The 23925-nt window shown below is 63.4% G+C and overlaps 1 protein-coding gene and 2 long non-coding RNA genes across 3 annotated transcripts; 1 reads left to right on the top strand and 2 right to left on the bottom strand.

Annotated features, from left to right (window-relative positions):
• Positions 1 to 46: 46 nt before the first annotated feature.
• Positions 47 to 23821, bottom strand: IQANK1 (IQ motif and ankyrin repeat containing 1). Its single transcript, XM_081792039.1, is given in 15 exon segments — positions 47 to 525; positions 588 to 722; positions 799 to 907; positions 996 to 1113; positions 1305 to 1397; positions 1540 to 1665; positions 1667 to 1816; positions 2277 to 2405; positions 2483 to 2671; positions 2733 to 2828; positions 2831 to 2899; positions 3029 to 3162; positions 18366 to 18434; positions 21859 to 21959; positions 23706 to 23821. Coding segments are annotated over 14 exon segments (1818 nt in total). The 5' UTR covers positions 21956 to 21959; positions 23706 to 23821; the 3' UTR covers positions 47 to 221.
• Positions 11428 to 13571, bottom strand: LOC145713390 (uncharacterized). Its single transcript, XR_014136504.1, has 2 exons — positions 13393 to 13571; positions 11428 to 12921 (listed from the first exon to the last, which is right to left on the bottom strand). It is a non-coding gene; the product is annotated as an uncharacterized LOC145713390 (long non-coding RNA).
• LOC144615039 (uncharacterized) lies at positions 12897 to 13505 on the top strand. The gene is made up of 2 exons (XR_013553382.2): positions 12897 to 12984; positions 13241 to 13505. It is a non-coding gene; the product is annotated as an uncharacterized LOC144615039 (long non-coding RNA).
• Positions 23822 to 23925: the final 104 nt, after the last annotated feature.

Raw genomic sequence — 23925 nt, 5'->3', positions numbered from 1 at the left:
GGTTCATGGTGGTTGGGGGGGGGGGGGGCGGGCCGGAAACAACCCTGAACCCCCAGGCCCTCCCCCATCCCGTGCACCCGGGAGCAGCGTGCCCTCCGTCCGGGGCCCCCACGCACACCCCGCCCCACTCCCCACACCGGGTGGCGTGCACACAGTGGGAGGCGGGGACGGTCCTGGGGGTCACGCCCCGCATCCCGGGGCCGACTTTATTGGGCCGGGCGCTAGAGGCCCCCGCGGGGCAGCTGCACGCGCACGGGGAGCAGCACCCGCAGCTGCTCCTCCGACGGCCGCTGAGCCCTGGTGACGAAGAGGAGGCGGAAGTGCCGCAGGCGCGCCTCCTGGAACCCGGCGGGGCCGTACTCGGGGCCGTCGGCGGGCCGCACCAGCGACAGGTACCGCTCCCGCTCCAGGAGCCCGCGGCCCAGCAGCTCCTGCGCCAGGCCGGGCTGCACCGCCTCCAGCTGCTGCCGCACCGTGGGGAACAGGTCCACGTCGCACAGGTCGAACACCAGCGGCTTCCCGAACCTGCGGGGCAGGCGGGTGGGTGAGGGGCCGGCGGGGGGGCCCCTGCCCTCCGCCCACCTTACCTGAGCGCCCCCAGCAGCGCCAGCCGGATCCTCTCCGGCCGCAAGTGGTCCGGGTTCACCGCGTCCACATAGTTGGTGTCCTGGTAGCGCAGGAAGGTGGCTGCCTGGCCCGAAGGGTCGATGACAAGAGGCCACCTGGGAGCGGCCGCCGGGTCACCGCCGTCCACCCAAACCCTCCTCCGCTCACTGTCACCCAACCCAGGCTATTGACCTGCCATCCGCGCGGATGCGGTCGCCCACATCCTTCATCAGTACGTCGTGCAGCTCAGTGACCTGGCATTTCAGCCCCGGCGCCGCGGCTGCCTCCTCCTCCTCCTCCCCTGCGGGGTCGCAGGATGGTGGCCGCGAGGCAGGAGGACCCAAAGCCCCCACCCCCCACTCGCCCAGGAGTGGGCCCCGCCCCCCAGCCCCGCCCACCCTCCTGGGTCTGCTCCCGCAGCTCCAGCCTGGCCATGGCCAGCGTCTCCTCCGCCTTCCGGGCCTCCAGACGTAGCCTGTCCACTTGGGCCTCCGCGTCCTTGATGGCCTGGAGGAGGGGCCCCACTCCGCTCAGAGCAAGGCCCTACCCCTCCACACGGGGCGTCCCGTACACCCAAGGAGGGGATAGCGGGCCCCCTTCCACCCCGGGAGGCTGCTGCTGGAAGGTGACACCCCTCATTGGGGGGGGGGGGGAGACCCCTGCCCCAGAGCCCCAGGCCGGAGAGGGAGAAAGCCCACCTGCAGCGTGAGCTCAGTGCGGCCCAGGCGCCTCCCTTCACACTTGTCGTGCTCCGTGATCCTCCGGTTGAGCTCACAGTGGGCCTGCTGCAGCTGGGCGGGAGGGCCCGGGGGAGGCTGGCCTGGAGCCCCGCGAACCGGCTCAGCGCCTCCCAGCGCCTCCCTCCGGGGCCAGCAGCCTGCGGGGGGCCTCCCGCCCCGCCCCCCGGCTTCCCACCGGCCAGGCTCCCCTCACCTCTCTGTGGCGCCGCCGCCCTTCCTTAGCCAGCTGCTGCACTCGAGACTTCAGGCTGCTGGGGGAGGGGACAGCCCGCTCAGAGCCGCCCCTTGCCGCCGCCGCCACCCCCGCCCTCCCCCACCCCCCGGCCGCACCGCTTGGCCTGTGCCTCCTCCTGTCGCTCGGCCTCCCGGGCCCGGCGCTGCCGCTCGGCCTCCATGCTCTGCAGCATGGCCTCAGTGAGGCCTAGGTCCCAGGACCTCAGCACACTAACCACGGCGTCCAGGGAGGCCACCTAGTGACAGAGGACGCCGGTGAGGAGCTCAGCACGTGTGTCCTGTGTTCCGCCTGGCCTGGGAGGAGGCTCGGTTACTCTCCCGTTTAGAGAAAAGGGTGCAGCTGTCACAGCTCACCCTCCGAGGGCCCCCGAAGCCCTGACCGTCATGGTGCAGCTCCCCCCAAAGACCGGGACCGCCGAGGGTCCTCCGGGCCTCCCTCCCAAGACCAAACAGGTCTCCTTTTCCCACCCCCACCCCCAGTCCCTCCTCCCTCCCCAGGCCCCCTGCAGAAACAGGCGTCCACTGCCCGGGTCGCCCTTGGCACTGAGGGTTCCAGCCCTCGGTTCCCGTTCTTGGCTGTCCGCAGGACACCGCCCGCGCCCCCCTCCTCTCAAGCCTCCCCCCCACCCCCACCCCCACCCCCCCCCCCCGACGACCGAGGAGGGCGGTGCGAGGCGGTGCTCCAGCCATGCTCACACACCTGCTCGGGGTGCTACCGTCTTCTGCGTACACCCGGGGGTCCGCTCCGAGCTCCAGAAGCGCCTCCACAGCCTCCAGGTGCCCCCCGAAGGCCGCCCGGTACAGCGGCGTCCGGCCGTAGGCGCCCTGCGCGAGGGGCTCCTGAGCGAGGCCCGGGGGCCGCGGGCGCCCCCCCCCCCCCCGCCCCGGGCCCCCGCGCCCACCTTGCTGTTGGGGCTGGCGCCCTGCTCGGCCAGCAGCCGGATGGCCAGGGTCTGCCCGCCGGCCGCCGCCTCCGACAGCGGCGTGTTCCCGCCGCGGTCCTCGCTCTCCACCAGGGCCACGCGCCCCCGCCGCAGCGCCAACCCCGCCTCGTCGTGGCCCACGCCCTCGCGAGTCAGCAGCTCGTCCACCTGCGCGCGGGCCCGCGGTCACCGCGCGGGCCCCGGGGGCGCCCCGCCCCCCGCCTCCCACCTCCCGCAGGACCGCCTTGATCTCGCCCAGGTCCCCGGCGAAGGCCGCCTCCCGCAGCCGCGCCCCGCGCTGTCGATCCTCCTGCCGCCGCCGCTCTCAGCCGCCTCCTCCGCCTCCCGCCGCCTCCGCGCCGCCTCCTGCTCCCTCCGCACCAGGGCCACGAAGGCCTGCGGGCAGACCCGCACCGAGGAGTCGCGCGCCCCGGGTCACCGGCCGGCCCGCGGTCACACCCCGGCTGTGCAGAGTTCCCGCCACTGGGATCGGACCTCCGGGCCCAGCCAGCCCGGCCGCCTCACCTCCCTCTCCAGCCGTTCAACGCGCTGCAGGTAGTTGCGGTGCTCCTGCCGGCGGCGGGCCAGGGCCCTTCGGGCCAGGAGCTGCCGGAACGCACACTGGATGATCGTGGCCGCTCCATCCTCCGCGGCGGGCCCTGGGGGTGGAGAGAGGGCTCGGGGCTCCCGGTCCCCTCCAAGCCGCAGTCACGCAGCCGCTGGGACCCCAACGCCAGGCGTGCCAGACCTCCAGGTTCACCCCACCAAAGGACAGAAATGTTCTAAAGTCTGCAAACACAGGGGCACCTGGCCGGCTTGGTTGGTAGAGCAGTGACTCTCCATCTCAAGGTTGTAAGTCCCAGCCACATGTGGGGTGTAGAGGTCACTTCAAAATAAAATCTTTAAGATTGGCAAATGTGGCCGCTCGGGAATAATCCACCGGCCGAGAGCAAAGGTGGAGGAGGACCCACAGGCAAGAGTAGAGTTAGGCCCCCAACTCCTGACCTGCCCCACCCCAGACACAGCTGGGACCCCCAGAGACCCCCGCTGCGGAAGACCAGCCGGAGAAGCTAGTTGGCACCGGAGGAATGGTGAGAAACATGGCCTCGGGCAGAGAAGCCCCCACGTGCCCCCCACAGGCCCCGCCTGGGCATGCAGGGGCTGGGCACGGCGGGCACAAGCCCACGGGGACTCGGAAGAGGGAGCCCAAGGTGCCTGCGGCCCGAGCTCCAGGCCCCACGCAGCCTCCGTGGGGGGCTATGCACCCCGCAGAGAGCACGGGAACCCGACCCGCACTGGACGAGGGTCCGCACCCCGTGCCCTGGCCCCTGCCCACCTGAGGTCGGGTGGGTTGACCTCTCTGGGCCTCCGCGTCCCTTTCTGCAAAACGGGGTAACCGTGACGGTGACACCCCACGGGGCCCCTGCGGGCTCCCAAGACTTACTCAGTGCTCGGCACGTGCTCCTGGAGTCGTGCGCCAGAGCGGCAGGGCGGTAGCCACGCCTGAGTGTGGCAGGGCCACCGCAGCGCGACCTCGCGGCGTCGGGCCACGAAGGCCGCTCACCCAAAGCGCCCAGAGCCGCGGAAGAGCCTGAGAGGGACTCGGTGTGACAAGGAGTCGAGGGGCGGGGACAGTGAGCGAGGCCGGGCGGCCAGAAAGCTGGTGCGGCGGAAAGTGGACAAGATAAGCGGAGACGGCGTAGAAAGGGAGGCGAGAACAACGAAACGTGAGGATAATTCGAGACTCTGGAGGTCTCCCCGTTGTGGTCTCCGCGTTCCAGAGATAAAACACCAACAGATCTCCTGACTTGAGTCTTACGGGTGGCGAGAAAAACGTACCGGGAAACGGACCTCAGGCATCAGGCGCACCGCAACTAGGTCGCTGAACCTTCAAACAACAGCCAGAAAGCTTCTCGAGCCTCCGGATCGAAAGAGAAGCCGACGGGGGCTTCTCCTAAGACACTTCCGGCCACAGGAAAGGTCACGGGTCAGGGACTTGGTGTCCACAAAACTGAAGGGAAAAGAGGAGCTGAAGATCCACAGGGACTCTTCTCCCAGTGGCAGAGCGGGGCGTTCAGACCGCCACACAGGAGGACAGCATGACTGCGTCGCAGGTGCGAGTGGAAGGGGGGAGGGGGAGCGGCCGGCCCGGGAAGGGGGCCGCAGACCCAGCAGGGCGTCGCCAGGGGGACAAAACCTGCATGTGATCCGGAGCGCGCCCGTAAGGCTTTGGGCTTAGGCTCAGCTAATGGAAATACAGAAGGCAGTTTGGGAGCCGCACGGGAAGAAAAGGACCCGTTGCTTCCCTGAAACGCAAATGTCAGTGAGCGCCCTCCTCTCACGGGGCACCACACTGGGCGGGGGCCCTGAAGGAGCCAGTCTTGGGGACGAGGAACAGAAGCCCCAGCAAATCCATCAGTCCCTGACGGGATCCAGATCTGGAGCCGCCCCCCCTCCCCATGCCTGCCCGAGACCAAACAAATGGGCCCTGCAGGAGGATGGTGCTGCCCAGGGCTTTGGCACGTTCCAGAATGTTTTGGGTGCCACGTACCAAAATCATCAGGCACATGAAGAAACACCATCTCGCTGAAAAAGAAAATGAACAACAGAAATAAACCCAGATAGAGCAAATAAGGAGTTCTTGGACGCGGACCTCATGTCTGAGTGACACATTCTCAGAATTAAAGACAAATTAAAAAGCTTTGGGACACCTGGGTGGCTCAGTCTGTTCAGCGTCCGACTTCGGCTCAGGTCGTGAGCCCTGCGTCCGGCTCTGTGCCGACAGCTCGGAGCCTGGAGCCTGCTCCAGATTCTGTGTCTCCCTCTCTCTGCCCCTCCCCCAGTCTCACTCCCTCTCTCAAAAATAAATAACATTAAAAAACAATTTTTTGAAACATTAAAAAAAAATGGGGGGCGCCTGGGTGGCTCAGTCGGTGAAGCGTCCCACTTCCGCTCAGGTCATAATCTCACGGTTCGTGGGTTCCAGCCTCGTGTCGGGCTCTGGGCCGACAGGGCAGAGCCTATTTGGAATTCTCTCTCTTTCCCTCTCTGCGCCTCCCCTGCTCACGCTTTCTCCCTCTCTCTCAAAATAAATAAACTTAATAAAAAAAATTGGGGCAGAGAACTGGAAACGATAATAATAAAGCACTAAATGGAAATCTGAGAAGGTAAAAATATAAAACCTGAAGTTGAGAGTTCAATGAGCAAGCTCAATGGGATATTAGACACAGCTGAAAACAGAACAAAACTGGAAGCGAGACACATGGAGACACCAGGTTAAAGGCGCAGAGGCCAGAGGAAAGGTCTAGCACACGCGAACTCAAGTTGCAAGATTAAGGGACAGGCATGAGGTAGCAACATTCAAAGAAAACTTTTCAAAACTAACAAAAGACGTGGAAAACAAACAGGGGCTCACACCCACAGCACGCCACGGTAAAACTGCTAAAAACTAAAGACGGCAAGAAAAGTCTTCAAATTAAAGAAAAAAGGTCTATCGCCTTCAAAGGGATAAAAAAAAAATTAAGGCAAAACGAACACACCTTTGGACACACAAAGGGGCCTCAGCAGCCGCGGAGCAGCCCAGCAGGGGTGCAGGTGCGGGCAGGGGCAGGGGCAGGGGCAGGGGCAGGGGCAGGGGCCACGGAGAGAACGCACGTGCGGGGCAGATGCTCCCCAGACAGCGCTGCCGTCGCAAACACAGCTGGGCTAGGACACGCACAACACCGGGGCATGTGCCCAGAGGAGGGCAGGGGTAGTTCAAAGTGCCGAGGCCCGCGCCCTGTCAGGACGGGGGACAGTCCCACCGGACTTGAAGACTCCAGGACAGGTGACCGCAGCAGGATCAGTACAGAAACACTGGCAGGCACGCCTGGGGTGGCGCCCAGCAGTTTGGGCCCCGTGTCCGCCCTCCCCTGGAACAGGGGTGCCGTCCGTGTGGCGCAGGCGGTGGGCGTTGCGCCCCGCGGCTACCCCACGCTCTACAGGGCTCCCCCCCTTGGCAGACGGGGACCGCTGTTGTGGGCCCCGCGAGAAGGCCACGGGGAGGCACACGCACACGCCCGGGCCGCAGGAGTGCAACACGGCACACGCGAGCTGTCTTCCGTTACTGAGTTTGTGGCCATTTGTCAAGGCAGCAACAGAAAACACAAAGTTACGCCCAACTGCGAGTGGTAAGTAAAGTCTAAGGCAACAGGCGTCTCTAGAGCTAAAGAACATTCCAGAAGGGGAGGGAGCAGTCTGCCAGGCAGTATGGCTCTTACAAAGACGTCCACCTCTGCTGACAAGGCCTCAAAATGCACCGAGCAAAACTATGAACAGAAACCGACGAATCTAAAATCGCACTAGGGGGGCGCCTGGGGGCTCAGTCGGTGAAGCGTCCGACTTCGGCTCGGGTCATGATCTCGCGGTTCACGGGTTCGAGCCCCACGTCGGGCTCTGTGCTGACGGCTCAGTCTGGAACCTCCTTCGGATTGTGTGTCTCCCTCTCTCTGCTCCTCCCCCGCTCACTCTCTGTCTCTCAAAACTGAATAAACGTTAATAAATAAAACCATAACGTGTGTAATGACACAGGAAACGTCTATTTTACGGCTAACACTCTGCCTGGCCGACATGTTGAAAATGCAGGACCCAGTCACCACCGAACCCCGTCACCGCGGGACTCTGTCACCACTGAACCCTGTTGACAGGGAGCACGGGGCAGGCCGGGGCCCAGCACAAGCTAGCACCTTCCCCCCCCCCCCCATCATGGGTTATGGGGGACATTCCTCAGGCCCTCCCGGCTGCCCAAGGACAAAGGAGAGGAAAGGAAACCAATGCTTAACCGATAGAGATCACAGTCCTGCAGGGCCTGAGTCTCCAAGTAAATTCCAAGAAAAAGGCAGTCTTCTCAATGGCCTCATCTCCAGAAACTCCCTCCTGCCTCAGGGCTAATGCTTTGCTAGAGGGAAAAACCACCTCAGCGTGACACTAGCTGGGCCTCCAGGAATCTCGAATCCTCTTTAGCATGTGGAAATCCCTTCCAGAAACTTCCTCCTGAGGTTATCTCCCGACCGACCGCACAGCGTACGAGCAGTCACTCTGCACGACCCCAGGGCAGCTCTCCCTGCCCTCGGGTCCTGGCCCCGGGCTTTACTAAAATCACCTTCTTGCACCAAAGACGACTTCGAGGGTTCTTTCTCGGCGGTGGGCTCCGGACCCCCCACCGTCACCCCCAAACCTCATCACCTGTCACCACGGTTAAGGTTAAGATCAAATAAGGAAAAATCAAGTAGGGATACCCATATATTTAGAAATTCTGAAGTACGTTTTACAATAAGCCGCGCGTCAGAGGAGGAAAACGATAAAGTACGTGGAAGCAAATGTTCACGGCGCGCGTGGGTCCCGCCGCGGGGTCAGAGGGCGCCGAGCGCTATCCGAGGGCGATGCCTCCTCCGTGGGTCGGGCCGCGCGGCAGAGCCCGAGGGGGGAGTAAGCTTTTGCCATTTGAAACCAAGAAACTTGTTCCTGAAGACCCGGCCCATCCTGACCGATTCAGAAGCAGGTGGCAGACGTTCAGACTGAACCGTGTGGCCTGGGCTTCGGGCCGAGGCGGGGGGCGCTCAGAGGACGCCCTCTGGGACACACGAGGCACCGCGTGAACTTGTGGCGCCAGGAGGCCGGGCGGGAGCACACGTTGGCAGCGCGCCCCTGGCTGCTTTTGACAAAGATGAGCTCAGAGCACGAGGGGCTGTTTTGCGAGTAGAAGGGGAAAGCGGATGGAAACGGTAACTCTTTCAAATCCCAGATAGCGCGGGGTAACATTGAGGGGACGTTTGAGGGACACGCGCAGTGAGAACTCAGCCCCGCGTCGAGGACAGAGCCGCGGGCAGGGCCGGGTCTGGGGAGTCCTCTCCCGTGACTGGGCACGACCCTCCCATCGGCCCCGGTAGACTCCAGGTAGCCACGATGAACGACAGGGATGAAAGACAGTGAGGGGAGGCGAGACAGGGAGACGGACCCCGCCGGCCAGGGCTCCCGGCGCGAAGTCGTCCGGAGCCGCACAGGGGGCCGGGCAGGGGGGGGGGGGGGGGGGTAGAAAACCGGACATCACGCGTGTCCACGCTGCCTCGTTCCGAACGGCGGGGCGCATGGGTGATTTGTTGCTTTTTCCTTTGATTTTCTGGCACGGCTTCAAATTTGTATGAGTGCGTGGGGCTTGGGGGTGCTATCTCATAGTCGTGCACCCGTCCTGCACGGCTGGGACCGTCGGCTGTGGAGGTCCCTCCGGCCGGCGCCCCCCGACGGCTGGCGCTTCTCTCTCTATCCTCCCATCGCTAGAAGGTCCGATCGGAAGAACACGGACGCTTCAAGAATTACGGGGTCCTCGAGAGAGAGCGACGCGCTATGAACACCCCTAAGTTCCCAGATGGAGGCCTCAGGGGCTGCCGGAGACCTTGTTAAAACGACCTCTTGCATCTCACAGACGCAGGACAGGCAGATAAGCACCAACTCCAGGCTCTGTCGCATGCGTCGGAAAACCACCACCACCGTCCCCACCTGCTTCACGGGGTTTTGGCTTTGGTTCTTTGTATTTGTTAGTCGGATACAAAATACTTAGGGCGGGGTCTCACCCGCAGTGAGCATGCGAGAAGTGTGACGATCAGTGTCCTCATCGTCGTTGTTATTGTACGAAAAGCCAAGTGGGAGAGCCGTGAACTTCCTACCAGAAGAGTAAATCAAAGAAAAGATAGCATAATTAAGACGATGTATAGATTCACGGCACAGTGGAGGAACTGAGCTCTTCAGTTTTCGTACCGCAGCAGACGGACAGGATCATGAGTTCGAGCCCCACCCTGGATGTAAAGATTACTTAAATAAGCTTTAAAAAGAAAACATCCGGGGCGCCGGGGCGCCTTGGCGTCCAACTTCGGCTCAGGTCACGATCTCGTGGTTTGTAGGTTCGAGCCCCCGCGTCGGGCCCTGTGCTGACGGCTCAGAGCCTGGGGCCTCCTTTGGATTCTGTGCCTCCCTCTCTCTCTGCCCCTCCCCTGCTCACACTCTATCTCTCTCTCTCAAAAATAAATAAACATTAAAACAATTTTAAACAATAAAAAATGAAAAAAATAAAAAAAGTTCTTCTGGGTTGTCACTACTGTTACTTTTAGCACACAACTGCTCAAAGCGACAAACATATTTCAAAAGTCGGAGGTATGATCACACAACATAAATACACAAGTGGTGCGAGCAAGCAGAAGGGTAGTGAAATAGAATTTGCATGAGACTAGCCAGTGAGCCCAGCATCTCTCCCGCCCCTGCCGCAGGCCTTGGAAAAGGAGCCCGATGAAGTAACCAGAGCCGCAGGCAGGGACGCCCCTGCGGGGGCCCATCATCCCGGGTCCCCCCACCCCACCCCTGCCTCCATGCAGGTGCAGCGAAGGCGTTCCAGGCTCTGACTTCTGGGGAGGTGACAACTGAAGTGAGTCTCGCACGCGTCCTGAGTGTGGGGTCTGGGACGGCCACCCTTCCGAAATCTAGGCGGCCCTCGGCAGCCTGCAGGTGCCCCGAGGCCGGGCCTCCGCTGCCCACTCGGAGGCGGACGCCCAGCTCTTGGGGGCCCGCCGCTGGGCTCCTGGCCTGCACAGCCGCCCAGGTACCGGCCTCCCACAAGCTCCTGAGCTCGGGCCGTCCCCTCGACAGCCCCTTGCCCGCCCAGGGAAGATGGCCACTTCTGAGGCTCATCTCTGTGAGCTTCCGTGTTCCCTTCCTGATTTTTTAGACTCCCAACAGCTGTTCAACCAACTGTCCTATTAAAGTCTGTCTTCTGATTTCAGCAAGCTTCTGTTTCCTGGAGGGCGTTCTGACAGGGACAGTACCTGGTACCAGAACAGACCCTAAAAGACACAATCACACGATCAGTTTGGTCCCGCTCTCGTCTTTGACCGTGGTACCGAGCTCCTGGCCAGCAGGAAGTGAGATGCCCGTGATCCGTGGCAAGAAGCAGCGTCGCGACGAACCAGACCGGCACCTGTGCTTGAACAGGAGGCCTGGATGCCTTCGGGGGGGACCCTGAGCCCCTCGCAGTCAACCCGCCTCCAAGCTCCCCAACGGCCCCGTTTGCGAGGGGGACTCGGCCCCGGAGGGAGGGCAGGGGCCAGAATTCGGACCAAGCACCGGGGCCCCCAAAACACCACCGTGGCCCTCTAGTGACAGCGGGGGCTTCTCGTGGGCAGATGGTGGAACTGGGGCACAAGAGGGGGCCGAAGGCAGGAGGAGGGAGAAGGGGCTTGCTCTCCCCCTCTGCTGCGCATTCTCACACCGCCCCGGCCACGCAGCCGCTTCCGTGTCAGAGGAGGCCGGTCTTCTGAACCACGCGGTGGCCTCCGCCGAAGCGGCCGCCCTGAGAGGCGAGGCCCCCGTGACCTCTCACCGCACCGGCCCATAATCAGAGCCAGGGGTCCGAGCAGACGGCCGGGGAAGTGCAAGCCGGCTCCGGGAAGAAATAGCCGGCTTTCAAAAAACTCTTTTTTGCAGGAAACGGTTGATGTGAGTCTGTAAAGCCTCCGCCTGACTGGGATCCTTGGGCACCCCCTGTGCTAAAACAGTAAGAAGGACACTTGTGGGGTCGCCCGGGCGGCTCGGTCAGTTAAGCCTGCCTGGGATTCTCTCGCTCTCGCCCCCTCCCCCGCTCGTGCTCGGTCTCTCTCTCTCAAAATAAATACACTCGAAAAGAAAAAAGAAAAAAGAGGGGTGTCTGGGTGGCTCAGCTGAGCTTCCGACTCTTGACTTCAGCTCGGGTGGTGATCTTGAGGTTCATGGGTTTGGGCCCCGCATCACCCTCTGTGCTGGCGGCTCGGAGCCTGCCTGGGATTCTCTCTCCCTCTCTCTCTCTCTCTCTCTCTCTCTCCCTCCCCTGCTCTCTCACTCAAAAAATAAACAAGCTCATTTGAAAAATTACTTTAAAAAGACAAAAGGAAGAAAGACACTCGTGAGTGACCGCGGAGCTCAGTGGCGACTCTGAGGGGAGTGACCAGTTTCGGGAAGAGAAGCGGTTAAGCGGCTGCAGGGTGGCGTCGTGTCAGGCAGAGGGCAGAGTGGTGGCCGGGGCGCTCTGACGTGCCATGGGACACGTGGCAGTGTGTGGGGCACCGTTCGATCTGTAAAGTCGGAATAACCCCAGGTCTGCCGAGCAGATATCTGACGTCAGCCGTCACAGTCGCCCTCGGTCCCAGACAGGCGCCAAAGTCAAAGACGGAGCCGCTCTGGGAGGAGGACCCGGCCACAAGCTCTGTCCCGACGCCGAACACTCTCCCAGTCCTTCCTCAGAGGGGTCCGTGGCCCTGTAGCTGAATGAAGCGTACACTGGGCAACGGGGGGAGGGGTGTAGACCTTCAGAGGGCCCCCGGGGGTGGCATCTAGACTGCCACCGCCACCCGCAGCTTTGCAGCAGCGTCAGGGTCCTCTGCTCGCAGAAGGGGCGTCCGCGAGGAAGGCGCCGTGGCTTGAGTCGTCTCCCCCGGGCCCGGCAGGTCTATGGATCCGACCTGTACGTTGGGGTAGATCTGCTTAGCCGCTGGCAGGACGCTCACCTCGGCGCCTCGACCAGCGGGGTCATTACGGCAGGAAGAGCCAAGCGGGGCCCCAGGGAACTTCCTCCCGACCAAGATGTGGACAAGATAGAAACAGTGCTTTCCTGGAGGACTCGTAGAGATCAGCCGCGACACCAAGGACTGGAGGGACCCACATAAATAGTCAACTGATCTTTACAAAGAAGCAAAGGCCGCCTTTCCAACGAACGGGCAGGGACAGCTGGTCACCCACGCGCCAAGGGGGAGAGAACGTAGGCTCACACTCGGACACACTTCACAGAAATTCACTCACAGTGGATCACAGACCGGGGGCGACCGACCGGCTCAGCTGGTGAGGTGTGCGATTCCTGATCTCGGGGTGGTGGGTGCAAGCCCCACACTGGGTGGAGAGATTACTTAAAAAACCAAAATCTTAAAAAAAAAAAAAAATGGATCACAGCCCTGAACGTAAAATGCAAAACTATAAAGCTCTTAGAAGATGACACAGGAGAAAACCTGGATGGCCGTGGGTATGCTGCCCATCTTTAGATGCAACTTCAAAGGCACCATCCAGAAAGGAAATCACTGATACGCTGGACCTCATTAACTTAAAAAATTCCTGCTCTGTGAAAGACAGTGTCAGAGAGTGAGAAGACAAGCCACAGACGGGAGAAAACATCGGCAAAAGACACATCTGGTAAAAGCATGTCACACGGGGCGCCCACTCTTGATTTCGGCGCAGGTCAGGATCTCGTGGTTCTTGAGTTTGAGTCCTGCATCAGGTTTGGCACTGACGGTAAGGAGCCTGCTTGGGACGCTCTCTCTCTCTCTCTCTCTCCCTTTTTTGCTCTCTCCCTCTTCAAATACATAAATAAACTTAAAAAAAGAAAAAAAAACCCACGTTATCCAGAGTATACAAAGAACTCTTGAAACTCAGCAGTGGGGCGCCTGGGTGGCGCAGTCGGTTAAGCGTCCGACTTCAGCCAGGTCACGATCTCGCGGTCCGTGAGTTCGAGCCCCGCGTCGGGCTCTGGGCTGATGGCTTGGAGCCTGGAGCCTGTTTCCGATTCTGTGTCTCCCTCTCTCTCTGCCCCTCCCCCGTTCATGCTCTGTCTCTCTCTGTCCCAAAAATAAATAAAAAACGTTGAAAAAAAAATTAAAAAAAAAAAAAAAAAAAAAGAAACTCAGCAGTAAGGAAACAAACGACACAATTAAAAAACAGGCCAGAGGCCTTAAGAGACAAGTCCCCCAAAGAAGATAAACAGATGGCAAACAATCATATAAAAGATGCTCCACATCACGTTATGTGGGAAATGCAAATTAAGACAACGAGATCCGCCCGCACACCTACTAGAACGGCCAAAATCCAGAGCACCAACAACACCCGATGCTGGTGAGGACGCGGAGCCACAGGAACGTTGGCTCGTGGCTGGTGGGAAAACGGAACGGGGCAGCCACTTTGGAAGACAGTCTGGAGAGTTCTTATAAAATTAAACATGCTCTGGCCACGTGATCCTGGAGTCACGCTCCTTGCCGTCTACTAGACCTAAAGGAGATGAGAACTTGGTTGGGTCCACACGACAACCTGCACACGGGTGTTCACAGCGGCTTCATCCAGAGCCCCCAAACCCTGGAACAGCCGAGGTGTCCGTCAGCAGGTGAACGGACAACCTGCGGTCCATTCAGACAACGGGATGTGGGTCGGCACTAAGTAGGAACGGGCTGTCGAGCCGTGAAAAGACCCGGAGGGACCCTAGATGCGTATTACGAGGTAAAAGAAGCCAGTCCGAAAAGGCTACGCGCGGTACGATTCCAAGTCTGTGACATTCTGGAAAAGGCAAAACCGTGGAGACGGTAAAAGACGAGTGGGGGCCGGGGGTCAGGGGGACGGGAGGGACAGAGGGTTCGGGGCAGTGAAGCTACTCCGGGTGACTCTCGGTATCGGGCACACGGATCGCACGTCTGTCCAAACCCGCAGACTGTACGGGCCTCGAGTGAGCCCGGAGGTAAACTGTGGATGCCGGCTGCTGACGAGGCATCACGATCAGGTACCCGTGTCCGTTCACTGACTGGGACGCAGGTACCACTCTGGCGGGGATGCTGACAGCTGGAGAGATCGCACACGCGTGGGGGCAGGGGGTGTATGTGAAGTCTGTGTACTTTCCCCTCAGTGCTGCTGGGAACCTGAAAGCGCTATAGAAAATAAAGCCTTAATTTAAACAAGAAGGCAGGAAGGCTCGAGGAGAGCGGGAGCGGGGTCCCCGGAATATCTCCATTGAACTCACCAATCTGGCCTTTGCAGAAAGTGACTAATGGCGGAAGATGACGGAGCACGAGCACGGTGACCTTGAATGGGTGGCAGGGCCGGTGGGGTCTGCCGTCCGGAAGTGGCGCCTTCGTATGTGGCGACTGACTCGGCACATGCTTTCCCCTCGACAGCCATCACCGGGTGGGCCCGGCCAGGGCGGCAGTCTCCCTTCACCGTGTCTTCTCAAGACCCCGGCTACGCTCTGCCTTCTACTCCGCTACGGCCCATAGGGACCGTGGGAGACAGAACGATGCCCCTGCCGAAGACGCCCACGTGCCGGTCCCTGGAGCCTGCGAATGTGCTGTGTTACATGCAGGAAGGACTTAAGGTTGAAGATGGACTTGAGGCACTAATCAGCTGACCTTCAAATAGGATGATCACCCTGGGTTATGCAGGTGGACGCGATGCAATCACAAGGCTTCTCACAAGTAGCAGAGACAGGGGGCGCCTGGGCGGCTCAGTCCGTTGAGCGTCTGACTCTTGATTTTGACCCAGGTCATGATCTCACGGTTCGTGAGTTCCAGCCCCATGTCGGGCTCTGTGATGACAGTGCGGAGCCTGCTTGGGATTTCCTCTCTGCCCCACCCCTGCTCATGTGCTCTCTCTCAAAATATAGAAGCTTAAAAAAAAAAAAAAAAAGTGGAAGAAAGAAAGAAGAGGCCATAGGGAGCTGTGACCCGAAAGAAGGTCAAACAGATGCCACACTGCTGACCCGGAAGGTGAGGAAGGGCCAGGAGCCGGGAACGTGGGCACCTCCAGGAGGGAGGATACAGATTTCCCTCTGGAGCCCCAGGAAGGATCTCGGTCTTGCCATGGCCTTCCTGTCACCCGCTGAGGCCCGTGTCGGACTTCTAAGCTCCAGTGCTGGCTGTCACAGCAACTGCAGACAGTGGACACGGGAACCCAGATGCTCCTGGCACCTCCCCGGTCCAGGGAGCTCCAGACAGCGGAGGCAAAACCACGCCGGTGAAGTCTTAAGGGTTCATGAATCCGGGGCGCGTTGGGACATGTCAAGGTAAAAGAGAAATGGCTGTGCCCCGTTCGAGGAACAGGCAGGCCCGTGAGGACTTGAGAGCAGCACAAACCATACCTGGGAGTACGGCCCACCCCGCTTACTGAGAGACCCAGAAAAGGCTACCGGCTCCAGCAGGGCCCGGAGGTTGTGGCGGAGGCAGGCCCGCCCTGCCGGAGGGTCTGTGGGGAGAAGGATGCCGTCAGCAAGGCCGGGGGACGGCCGCAGACTCTAGAGGAAGGCTCTGCCTTCCGGGACAGAACACCATTCGTGGTTTGGCCCCTGGGGAGGCGGGCGTCCGGCTGGGGCACCGGAGGACGTGCAAACTGGGCGGTCAATCGCCGCCTGGGGTCCTCGCCCGTGGACCCCCGGCACGGGGCACACGCAGCGGCAATCCACTGCGTGACAACAACGAGCCACCGAGGAGGCACAGTACATTCCGTGACCCAGACGGTCCTGCCGTCCTGTCCTCTCTCCAGCAGGATCACAGCCTCGCCACCTGGGAGGACAGGAGGCGGAGCGAAGTCTCGCCTTGAGGCACAGGAGGCTCAGCCCTGTGATCGCCGCCTATTACGCTCCTCTGTCAGGGGGACCCTAAAAGACGGCGGTGGAGGGGCTCCCCCAGGGGCACCTGGTCACCCCTCCCTATGGGTGGGAAGAGTGGCCGCGACTGTGCAGAAAATGGGACCCCAGGACACTGGTGAAAGGCTTGGCTGGCTCCTCAGGAACACACACTGAGCAGGACTGGGATGACAGAGACACGCAGGCCTGGAAAGGCACGAGGATAGGCACGCGGCAGGAGCAGGCTGGGGACACCAGACAAGGGTGGCTGGCTCTGCATCTCACTGTGACACGCCCAGACACAGCCCGCTGCGGAGGAGACGACAAACACCCAGGTGGACAGCACAAGGGACCCGTGGGTATCGGCCGGCCCCTCTGCCCGGCCGCCCAGTGCTCACGTGCGGGCCTGCGGTGAGCGGAGTGGCCGCAGTGGCGGGGACGCCGGTGACACTCGGACCCAACAGCATGAGCCCCTCTCATCGAGGCTGACCCAGATCAGATGCTGTCCCGCCCGATGGCCTTCTCCATAGCAGCTCACGTCCGGGACTTGGGGGGCGGCAAGGAGCCCGGGGAGGACTCCCTCCGAAGGGACTTCTCGGAATAAACCCAGAGCGTGAGAACACTCCGTGCTCCCCCCTGTGGCCGGGCCCCTCCCCCCCCCCCCCGCTGCAGAGGTGGCTCTGGCTTAGCAAACGGACGCGGAGACTGTCCCAGGGCTCAGGAGCCACATGCCCCCGGCAGCAGGGCAGGGCCACGCACACCCTCCCCCTCCGGGTGCCCGGGCCCGAACACACCTCCGTGCAAAGGGGACACCATTTATTCTGGCTGACGTGGGTTCCCACAGGGAGGCTCCTGCTGGGCCGCCTGCTCTGCTCACGGTGCCATCTGCACAGACCTGCTAACCCCCAGTGCCAGTCCCGACCCCCGGCTCACAGCAGAAAGGCACGGTGCAGGGGCCCGTCGGGTCTCACCCCGCGCCCCAGAACAGCTGGCCTCGGACACGAGTGGCAGGGCCTGCTGGAGGCTCAGGACTCCCACCCTGTTGGACTGGGTGCTGTTCCGGGGGATTCGGTGGGAGCCCGCTGCCCACTACGGAAACCTAAGCAGAAGGCAGGGAATGACGTCTGTTCCTCCTTCCCCTGACACTGAGAGCGGGACCTAAGTGCGGACAGCGTCTCCCCAGGAGTCTTGGAAAAGTCACACCGGGCCACGGGCTCAGCAGAGACAGTTCTCCGTGGAGCTCCAGAGTCCAGTCCAGCCGGCACTGGCTTCCAGTGACAGGAGGGACATCCTACGCAGCCTTCGTCCAGGGTCTGACCTTGCCTGCGTCCTGTACTCCCGATCACTTCTGCCTCTTTCCCAGCCCAAATCCCCAGCTAATGAATATCCTTCCAGTACATTCCATTTCTACTTAAACTGCATAGAATATGTTCCTTCTGTACGTAATCCAGAACCATGACGAATACATCGGGCATATATAGCTTTTATAAAACCATTAGCTTTCACAAACCTTCTGTGGTCCACCCCTGTCCTCAGGACAAGGTCAGGCTCCTTGTCCTGGCCCTTGGTGTGGGTGGGGTGCTGGGAGTTCATCCTGGAGCCAGGCCAGCACCACCCGCACAAGACCGAGTCTGTGTGGGGTGTGAGCCCGCTCGCCCTCGGGGGACTAGACTAGAAGTAAAATGGGACTGGGGAGGCAAAAAGACCAGGGCCAGGGGAGGGAAAGAAACCGAGGACACGAAGAGCTCTCCGTGGGCACGAGAGCTCTGGCTCAGGTCACCAGGGAGCAGTCTTGGGAGACTGGACAGCAGAGAGGAAGGGTCTACCCTTGGATGCGCTGGCGAGTTTGAGGACACCCGGGAGAGGGCTGGGGGGCTGAGCCGAATAGGGGATCGCGCACAGGAGGACGGTTTGGTAAAGACATAGCCCTGGAAGTCAGTGCCCATAGACGGCAGCGGAGGCTGTGCGAGGGAAGACGGCCTGGGACGGGGCCCCAGGCGCAGACGCCCAAGAGTGAGCAGGAGAGGCCCGGTGGGACACTAAGGCGATGCCTCCCTCCAGTCCCCGGGACACCTGCCGGCCGCCGGAGCTGAGGAAGGACGGACACGACCACAGGGAGTTAAAGGCAGGAGGGAGAGGGACTCCCGAGAGGCCGCGCCCCTGGGAGGCAGGCACGGAGCCAACCCCGCCCAGCCCTCACCTCCCCGGGAAAGCAGGAGGCCGGAGGCATCAGAGGGAGGGAGGGCCCGGGTTCGCGCGCCGCCTGCTCCCGGGAGGGCCGCGCGGCTGCACGAGCCCCCGCGCGCATGCACGCTCACACTCGCACACACGCGCGCACTCCCGTGCATGCTGGCCACGCGCGTCCCGGCCCAGGGCAGCCCCTTTCCCGCCGGCCCACCCCCCAGTCCTCCCCCTCCCCGCCGGCCCCCAGGCTCTCACCTGCGGGGGCCTCGGCCTGCGGGCCGGTCTCCCTCTGCCCTGGCGGCTGGCGGTGCGCTCCCGGCTTCCCTGGGGGAGGGGGCGGTCAGCGCGCTCGAGACGTGGACCCTCCCTCTCCCCTCAACCTCGGGAGGCGACTCTGCACCGAGTGCAGTCACCTCCTGGCCAAGCAAGTTGCCTCCCGCCGTTAAGGAGCGCCCACCCCGGGGGCCGGCCCTCCACGGAGAGCAGAGCATCGCCCCTGGGGTTGCCGCGCGGGGGCGCCGGTGAGCCCGGCAGGCAGGGCCGCCCCTGCACCTGGGTCCCGAGGCCCCAGCTCCCGCGAGCCCAGGTGCGGCGAAGCCTCCGGGAGGAGGAGCTGCTGTTTGCTCCACCCCTAGGGCCGCCCGCATCTGGTGCCGCGTCGGTCGCGCAGGCCCTACTCCCTGTGTGTCCGCCTGTGCTCCCCCGAAGCTTCAGGGGCGAGGGCCGAGCGGGAGGACGAAGAGGGTGCTCCCAGCAGGGCTCGGGGAGGCAAACCGGTCAAGCCAGTGTGGCAGAGCCGGCTGGGATGGGGCCCTGGGCGTGGGTGTGAGTCAGCGGCCCCAGGCTGGGGAAACGCTGGGGAGGAGGGCTGGGGAGGAGGCCGTCTGGGGCCTCCTCCCAACAGGAAGCCCCGGGGGACGCCAGCACTCTTCTGGCCCTGTGCACCCCCCCACCAGCCAAGGTCCGTCCCTGGGGATCCAAAGGCCTTTGCTTCTGTGGGCAGGGCAGCTGGACCCCCAAGCGCGAGGCTTCCAGAGCCACGGCCCCACCCCAGGGCAGGATGGACTGTTGCTTACTGCCCCATGTCAGTCCACAAAATGCCTTTCAAGGCCCCACCTCTCCCGTCAGCCCCCACCGAGTGCCAACCCCCAAGAGGCCACCACTCTGGGCGAACAGCTCTGTCACCTCCACAGAGCACCCCAGGCAAGCGTGGGCCCCCGTGGGGCCCCTCTGGCCGGCTGGGGGGTGGGGGGGGGGGTGCCAGGGTGCTCACTGTGATCTGGAGCCTCCCATGCCAGTTGGGTTGGGACTCTCTGTGGTCAGGCTGGGATGCAGCTCCCCGCCCGGCCAGGCCGGCCCTGAGCTGGACCAGGGGTGGGGCGGGGGCAGGGGTGGGCGGTGGGGGGCGGAGGCACTGTTGCCCGCCCAGGGCAGGACCAGACTCGCTACACACAGCCCGCGATCTGGTTGCCGAGTCACCTCCGCCAGTTTCTCAGTCTCCCTCCCAGTCTGGCCAACGAGGCCCGTGGCCTGTAAAGTCCTGCGCCCTGTGTCAGCACGTTAGTCAGCCCTCGCGCCTGGGTGAGCCACCACGCCGCCGGAGTCCCTATAAACTCCCCAGCGTGGCCCAGCCCAACGAGCGGGGCCCGTGAGCCCCACAGGCAGAGCCAGGGCCCGGAGCCGCCGCATCATAGACACCAGCCAAGGGGCAGGGCAGGAGCGGAGGACCCACTGTGGCCTCCCGGGGATGGCCCCTGAGCCCGCCTGATCAAGGCCGGCCGGCAATGAGCTAGGGCCCCGGGGCAGCAGACACCTGGTAAAAGGCGCCGGATCGCGGGGCCATGTCGGGGAGACGAAGTCGGGCTCGAAGAGCCCGAGCCAGGAGGGCGGGCAAGGCACAGCAGGCCTCGGGTCAGCAGGGCCCTGAGGCCAAGCCCCCGCCCCCTGCCGCAGGGGGCCCTCGGGACGAGGTGGGGGTGGCCCCTGCAGGGCACGTGACCAGCAACAAGCCAGCTGCCCAGGGACACCCCAGGGTGGCCGAGCCAGAGCGGCCACAGGTAGCCGAGCGGCCAGTGCAGGCCACCGCTCTGGGGTCCGAGCTGGTGTCAGTCCCCCCTGCGGACATGGAAGGCTGTGGAGCGGGGGGCCTGGCCCCGGGCCTGGGTCCCGAGCTGCTGAGGCTCCACGAGGTCCAGCTGTGCCTGGCCCAGGAGCAGCTGCTGCTGGAGGACCGGCGGCAGCAGGTGCAGCTGCAGATGCAGCTGTGGCAGGAGGAGCAGCTGTGGAGGGAGCAGCTGTGGCAGGAGGAGCAGCTGTGGAGGGAGCAGCTGCAGGAGCAGCAGGCCTGGGTTCGCGTGGAGGGGCTGGAGCTGGCCATGGCCCTGGAGCAACTCCGGAGCGAGGGCCTTGAGGTGCTGCAGACCCAAGGCCAGGTAAGGGGGTGGAGGGGGGGCTCCGGACGACGTGTGGGGGTGTGGTGACCGTGCAGGCGGCTCACAGGTACCCGCCGAGGGCCAGCCGCCTGCTGTCGTGTGTGCTGCGGCCGGGGTGGCTGCGGGCTAACCGTGGGCCCGTTTTCGTATTTGCAAGTCGAGGCTGGTGCCCACGGCACAGGGCGCTACAAAGACCGTGCGACAGCAAGCCGTCCCGGGACATTTGTTCAGGGAAATCGAGGCAGAGGTGTTCCTACAGAGGACCCGGGGGTCCTGGCCAGCTGGGCCAGGACAGGTGGCTGCAGGAGCCGTCTGGGGCAATGTCGGGGTACACAGGGTCACCTGCGGCAGGGACCCGGGTGGACAGTCAGCAGGCAGCGGAAGCGAGGACATGCCTGCCCCCAGGCCCCCAACGCGGCCTCCAGGCCTGCTGGCCCTGCCTCCACTGTTTACCGCAGCGTGTGCTCCCAGGGCTTGAGATCACAGAGGCAGCGTGCGGCCCTCAGCCTGTCATCCTCATTCCAGAAAGGCTGCTTCCTCAGACGCCGCTGGGGCTATTTTGGGAAACTAGGGTCTGACCCCGGCTTGACATGAAGAGGAGTCACCACCGTCCCAACCGTCCCGGCAGGTCATGCGCTCTGTGAGCCCTCTGGGGTCCAGGGACTTGGACCGCCCCCCTCCAAGCAGAGGGGCCGCATCTGGGGAACAGGGTGGGTGCTCCGTTATCCACCACAGACCCCTGGTGCAGGCTGGGAGCTGGAGGGACCCAGAACCGCCGCCGGGAAGGCCGGTGGCTAAGTAGACAACTCAGACGAACGCCACGACAGAGAAGACGTGGGACTCAGAGAAGGGAAGGACGAGGGCTGGGGGGAGGTGCCCCTCCGACCCCTGGCAGGGCTGAGCCAAGGGCCAGCGGTCACCCTTCAGCCTGGAAGTGGCTATGGAGAGGGTGGCCCGAGAGAGCAGCAGCAGGCAGGGAAAAGCAGCGGATGGCCCAGGTGGAACAGAGGGTCAGAGCGGACCACACACTTAGCCCGAGGATCCCCAGCGCGAATTGTCGCCGAGCTCTGTCTCAAGCTGTGCTCCTCCGTGCACTGCTCCCCAGTCCCAGCCCGGGGGTGCAAGCCTCAGGGTCAGGGCCTGGAACGGACTGCTGAGCCCTGAACCCTCAGTCTGTCATACCCAAGCCCATCTCAGAGGTCCCCTGAAAGCCACTCTCAGGGGGAAGGGTCTTCTCAGACCATCCCCGGTGGCTGCGCAGAGGGTCTCACAAGCCGGTGTCTGAGTGGAGGTGCCCGGAGATCAGACTCACGTACCGGCAACGGCTCTCGGGGCTCCCGGCCTGGCTCCAGGGACGGATGTCTGCCGCTTCCCTGATGGTGCAGCTTTGGCACCCCCCTTCTTGCTGCTCATTTTCCTGGGGCGGGGGGCGGGGAGGAAAGGTCAAGGAGTGTGTGCTTAGAGTGGCAGCGGCAGCAAGGACCAGCTTCGCGCACGGACTTGGGCCTGTGTGGACCCCCCCCCGCCCCCCGCCCCCCGCCCCGAACACAGCTTCCCTCCGGCTTCCTGGCCCACCTGCCTGCCCCTGGCCACTGGCTTGTGTGCGCCCAGCAGCTCAGGGGGAGTGCGCGACAAGAACATCCAGCCACAGCTCACCCCCTTGCCCTTGTTCACCTGCTGTCTCCACCCCCTGGCTCATCCATCCTTGGTTCCCAGGCCCTGACCGGCACCCCCAGCGCTGGGCGTCTGGAACCTACGTCCCTGCTCCAAACCACCGGGCGGCCAGCTGGACAAGCTTCCTCCTAACGCACAGCTCAGTCCCACTCCGCTAAAGCCTCCGTGCTCCCCCCACTGCCCCCAGCGCCCCCAAAACACTGACACTTCTGTGACCCCAACCGGCTCTTGTTTCCGCCCTGGCAGGTGTTCCTGTCAGGGCCTGGAAGCAATCCCTTTCTCCCTAGTCCAGGCGGCTGACCCCAGAGTTGATTTCCCCCCGGGAGGTCTCCTTGGCCCAGGCTGGGTCGGGTCCCCTTGCCTCCCCCCATGGACAGGTGACTCACCGTAGCACTGCATGGGCCCTGGTGTGACCCCAGGCCCGTGTGCGTGCCACTTGCGCTGCTGGTGTCTCACAGTGTTCGGGAAAGGAATTAGTGAAACTGACCCAGAAAACGGGGTCATGTGGCAAGAGGGACACGGAGGAAGGTGAGCAGAGACCGGCAGGAAGAGGGAGGGAAGGGGGGGAAGGGGGAAGCCTTGGACAGTTGGACAGGGGACCTGGCTCGGACACATGGCTGACCACAGGGCAGGGCCTAAGGGGGTGAGGGGACTTCAGTGGAGTCTGATGGGGGACTGGGGCAAAGATCTGCAGTGTTTGGTGGGGGGGGGGGGCCCGAGGGCTGCTTTGAGGGTGTCAGTGCGTGCATCCAGGGCCCCCTGTCCTGTGGAGTAGTACTAGCAGGTGCCTGCTGGGCGGAGGACTCCCGGTGTTCGTGTGGGGTCCCGAACAGGGCGCGGGTCTGTGGGGGAGGGTCCCGATGCTCGTGGAATCGTGTGCGTGGGGGATCAGCGGAGGCGGGGTCCCCTGTCTGCGTGTGGGGCCGGTGTGTGAGGGCTTCGCAAGTGCACGGGGCGTCTCTTACGCGTGTGGGTGGACGTTGGCGTGTGCCTGGGTAACAGGCATGTGGAGGTGGTGTGCATGTAGGGTCCCCTAAGCGCGCAGGGGTCCCCGTGGTGGGTCCCCATTGGTGCGGAGGGAGGTAAGCGTGTGTGGACCCCATGTGCCTGTAGAGTCCCTCGTCCTTGTGGAGGTGGGTGTGTGCAGAGGCCCCTGTGCCCGCAGGGTCCCTACGCGGGTCCCTCTGTTCTTGGGGGGTCCAACCTACATAGGGGGCATTGGCCTGGGAGGGTCTATAGGTGTGGGGAGAGGGTCGGTGTACGTGTGTGTGGTGGCGGCGGGGGTGTCTATGACCGCAGCGTCCCTGCGTGCCAGTGGGGGCCCAGGTACTTGGGAGTGTTGTGTGCGGGGCGGCGGCGGTGGGTCCTCGGTGAGGGTATCAGGTTAGCGGGCGCTCGAGTGTGGCGGGGGACCCCCGGCGCTCGCAGGGTCCCCGGGCCCGGGCCCGCCCCGGGCTCGACACCGCCCCCGCGACCTCACCTGCCTCACCTGCCTCCCCCAACTCGCGGACCCCGGGCGAGAAGCCCCGCCCCGCACGTCGGGCCGACCCGTTTCCTAGCGACCGAGCCGGAACTTCCGAGTCACCTCGACTTCCGGGGCGAGGGTCAGGGGTCGGGCGTAGGGACCCGGAGCTGGGGCGGGCGGATGGGCCCCGGGGGCGGCGGGCCGCGGGGGGCGGGGCGGCCGGGGGCGCGGGGCCGGGGGGCGC

Source organism: Panthera onca, chromosome F2 (genome assembly GCF_046562875.1).
Source record: "Panthera onca isolate mPanOnc1 chromosome F2, mPanOnc1 haplotype 2, whole genome shotgun sequence".
NCBI classification, from domain to species: Eukaryota; Metazoa; Chordata; class Mammalia; order Carnivora; family Felidae; genus Panthera; species Panthera onca.
The sequence above is the reverse complement of the archived record's forward strand: the minus strand, read 5'-3'. Positions and strand labels throughout refer to the sequence as shown.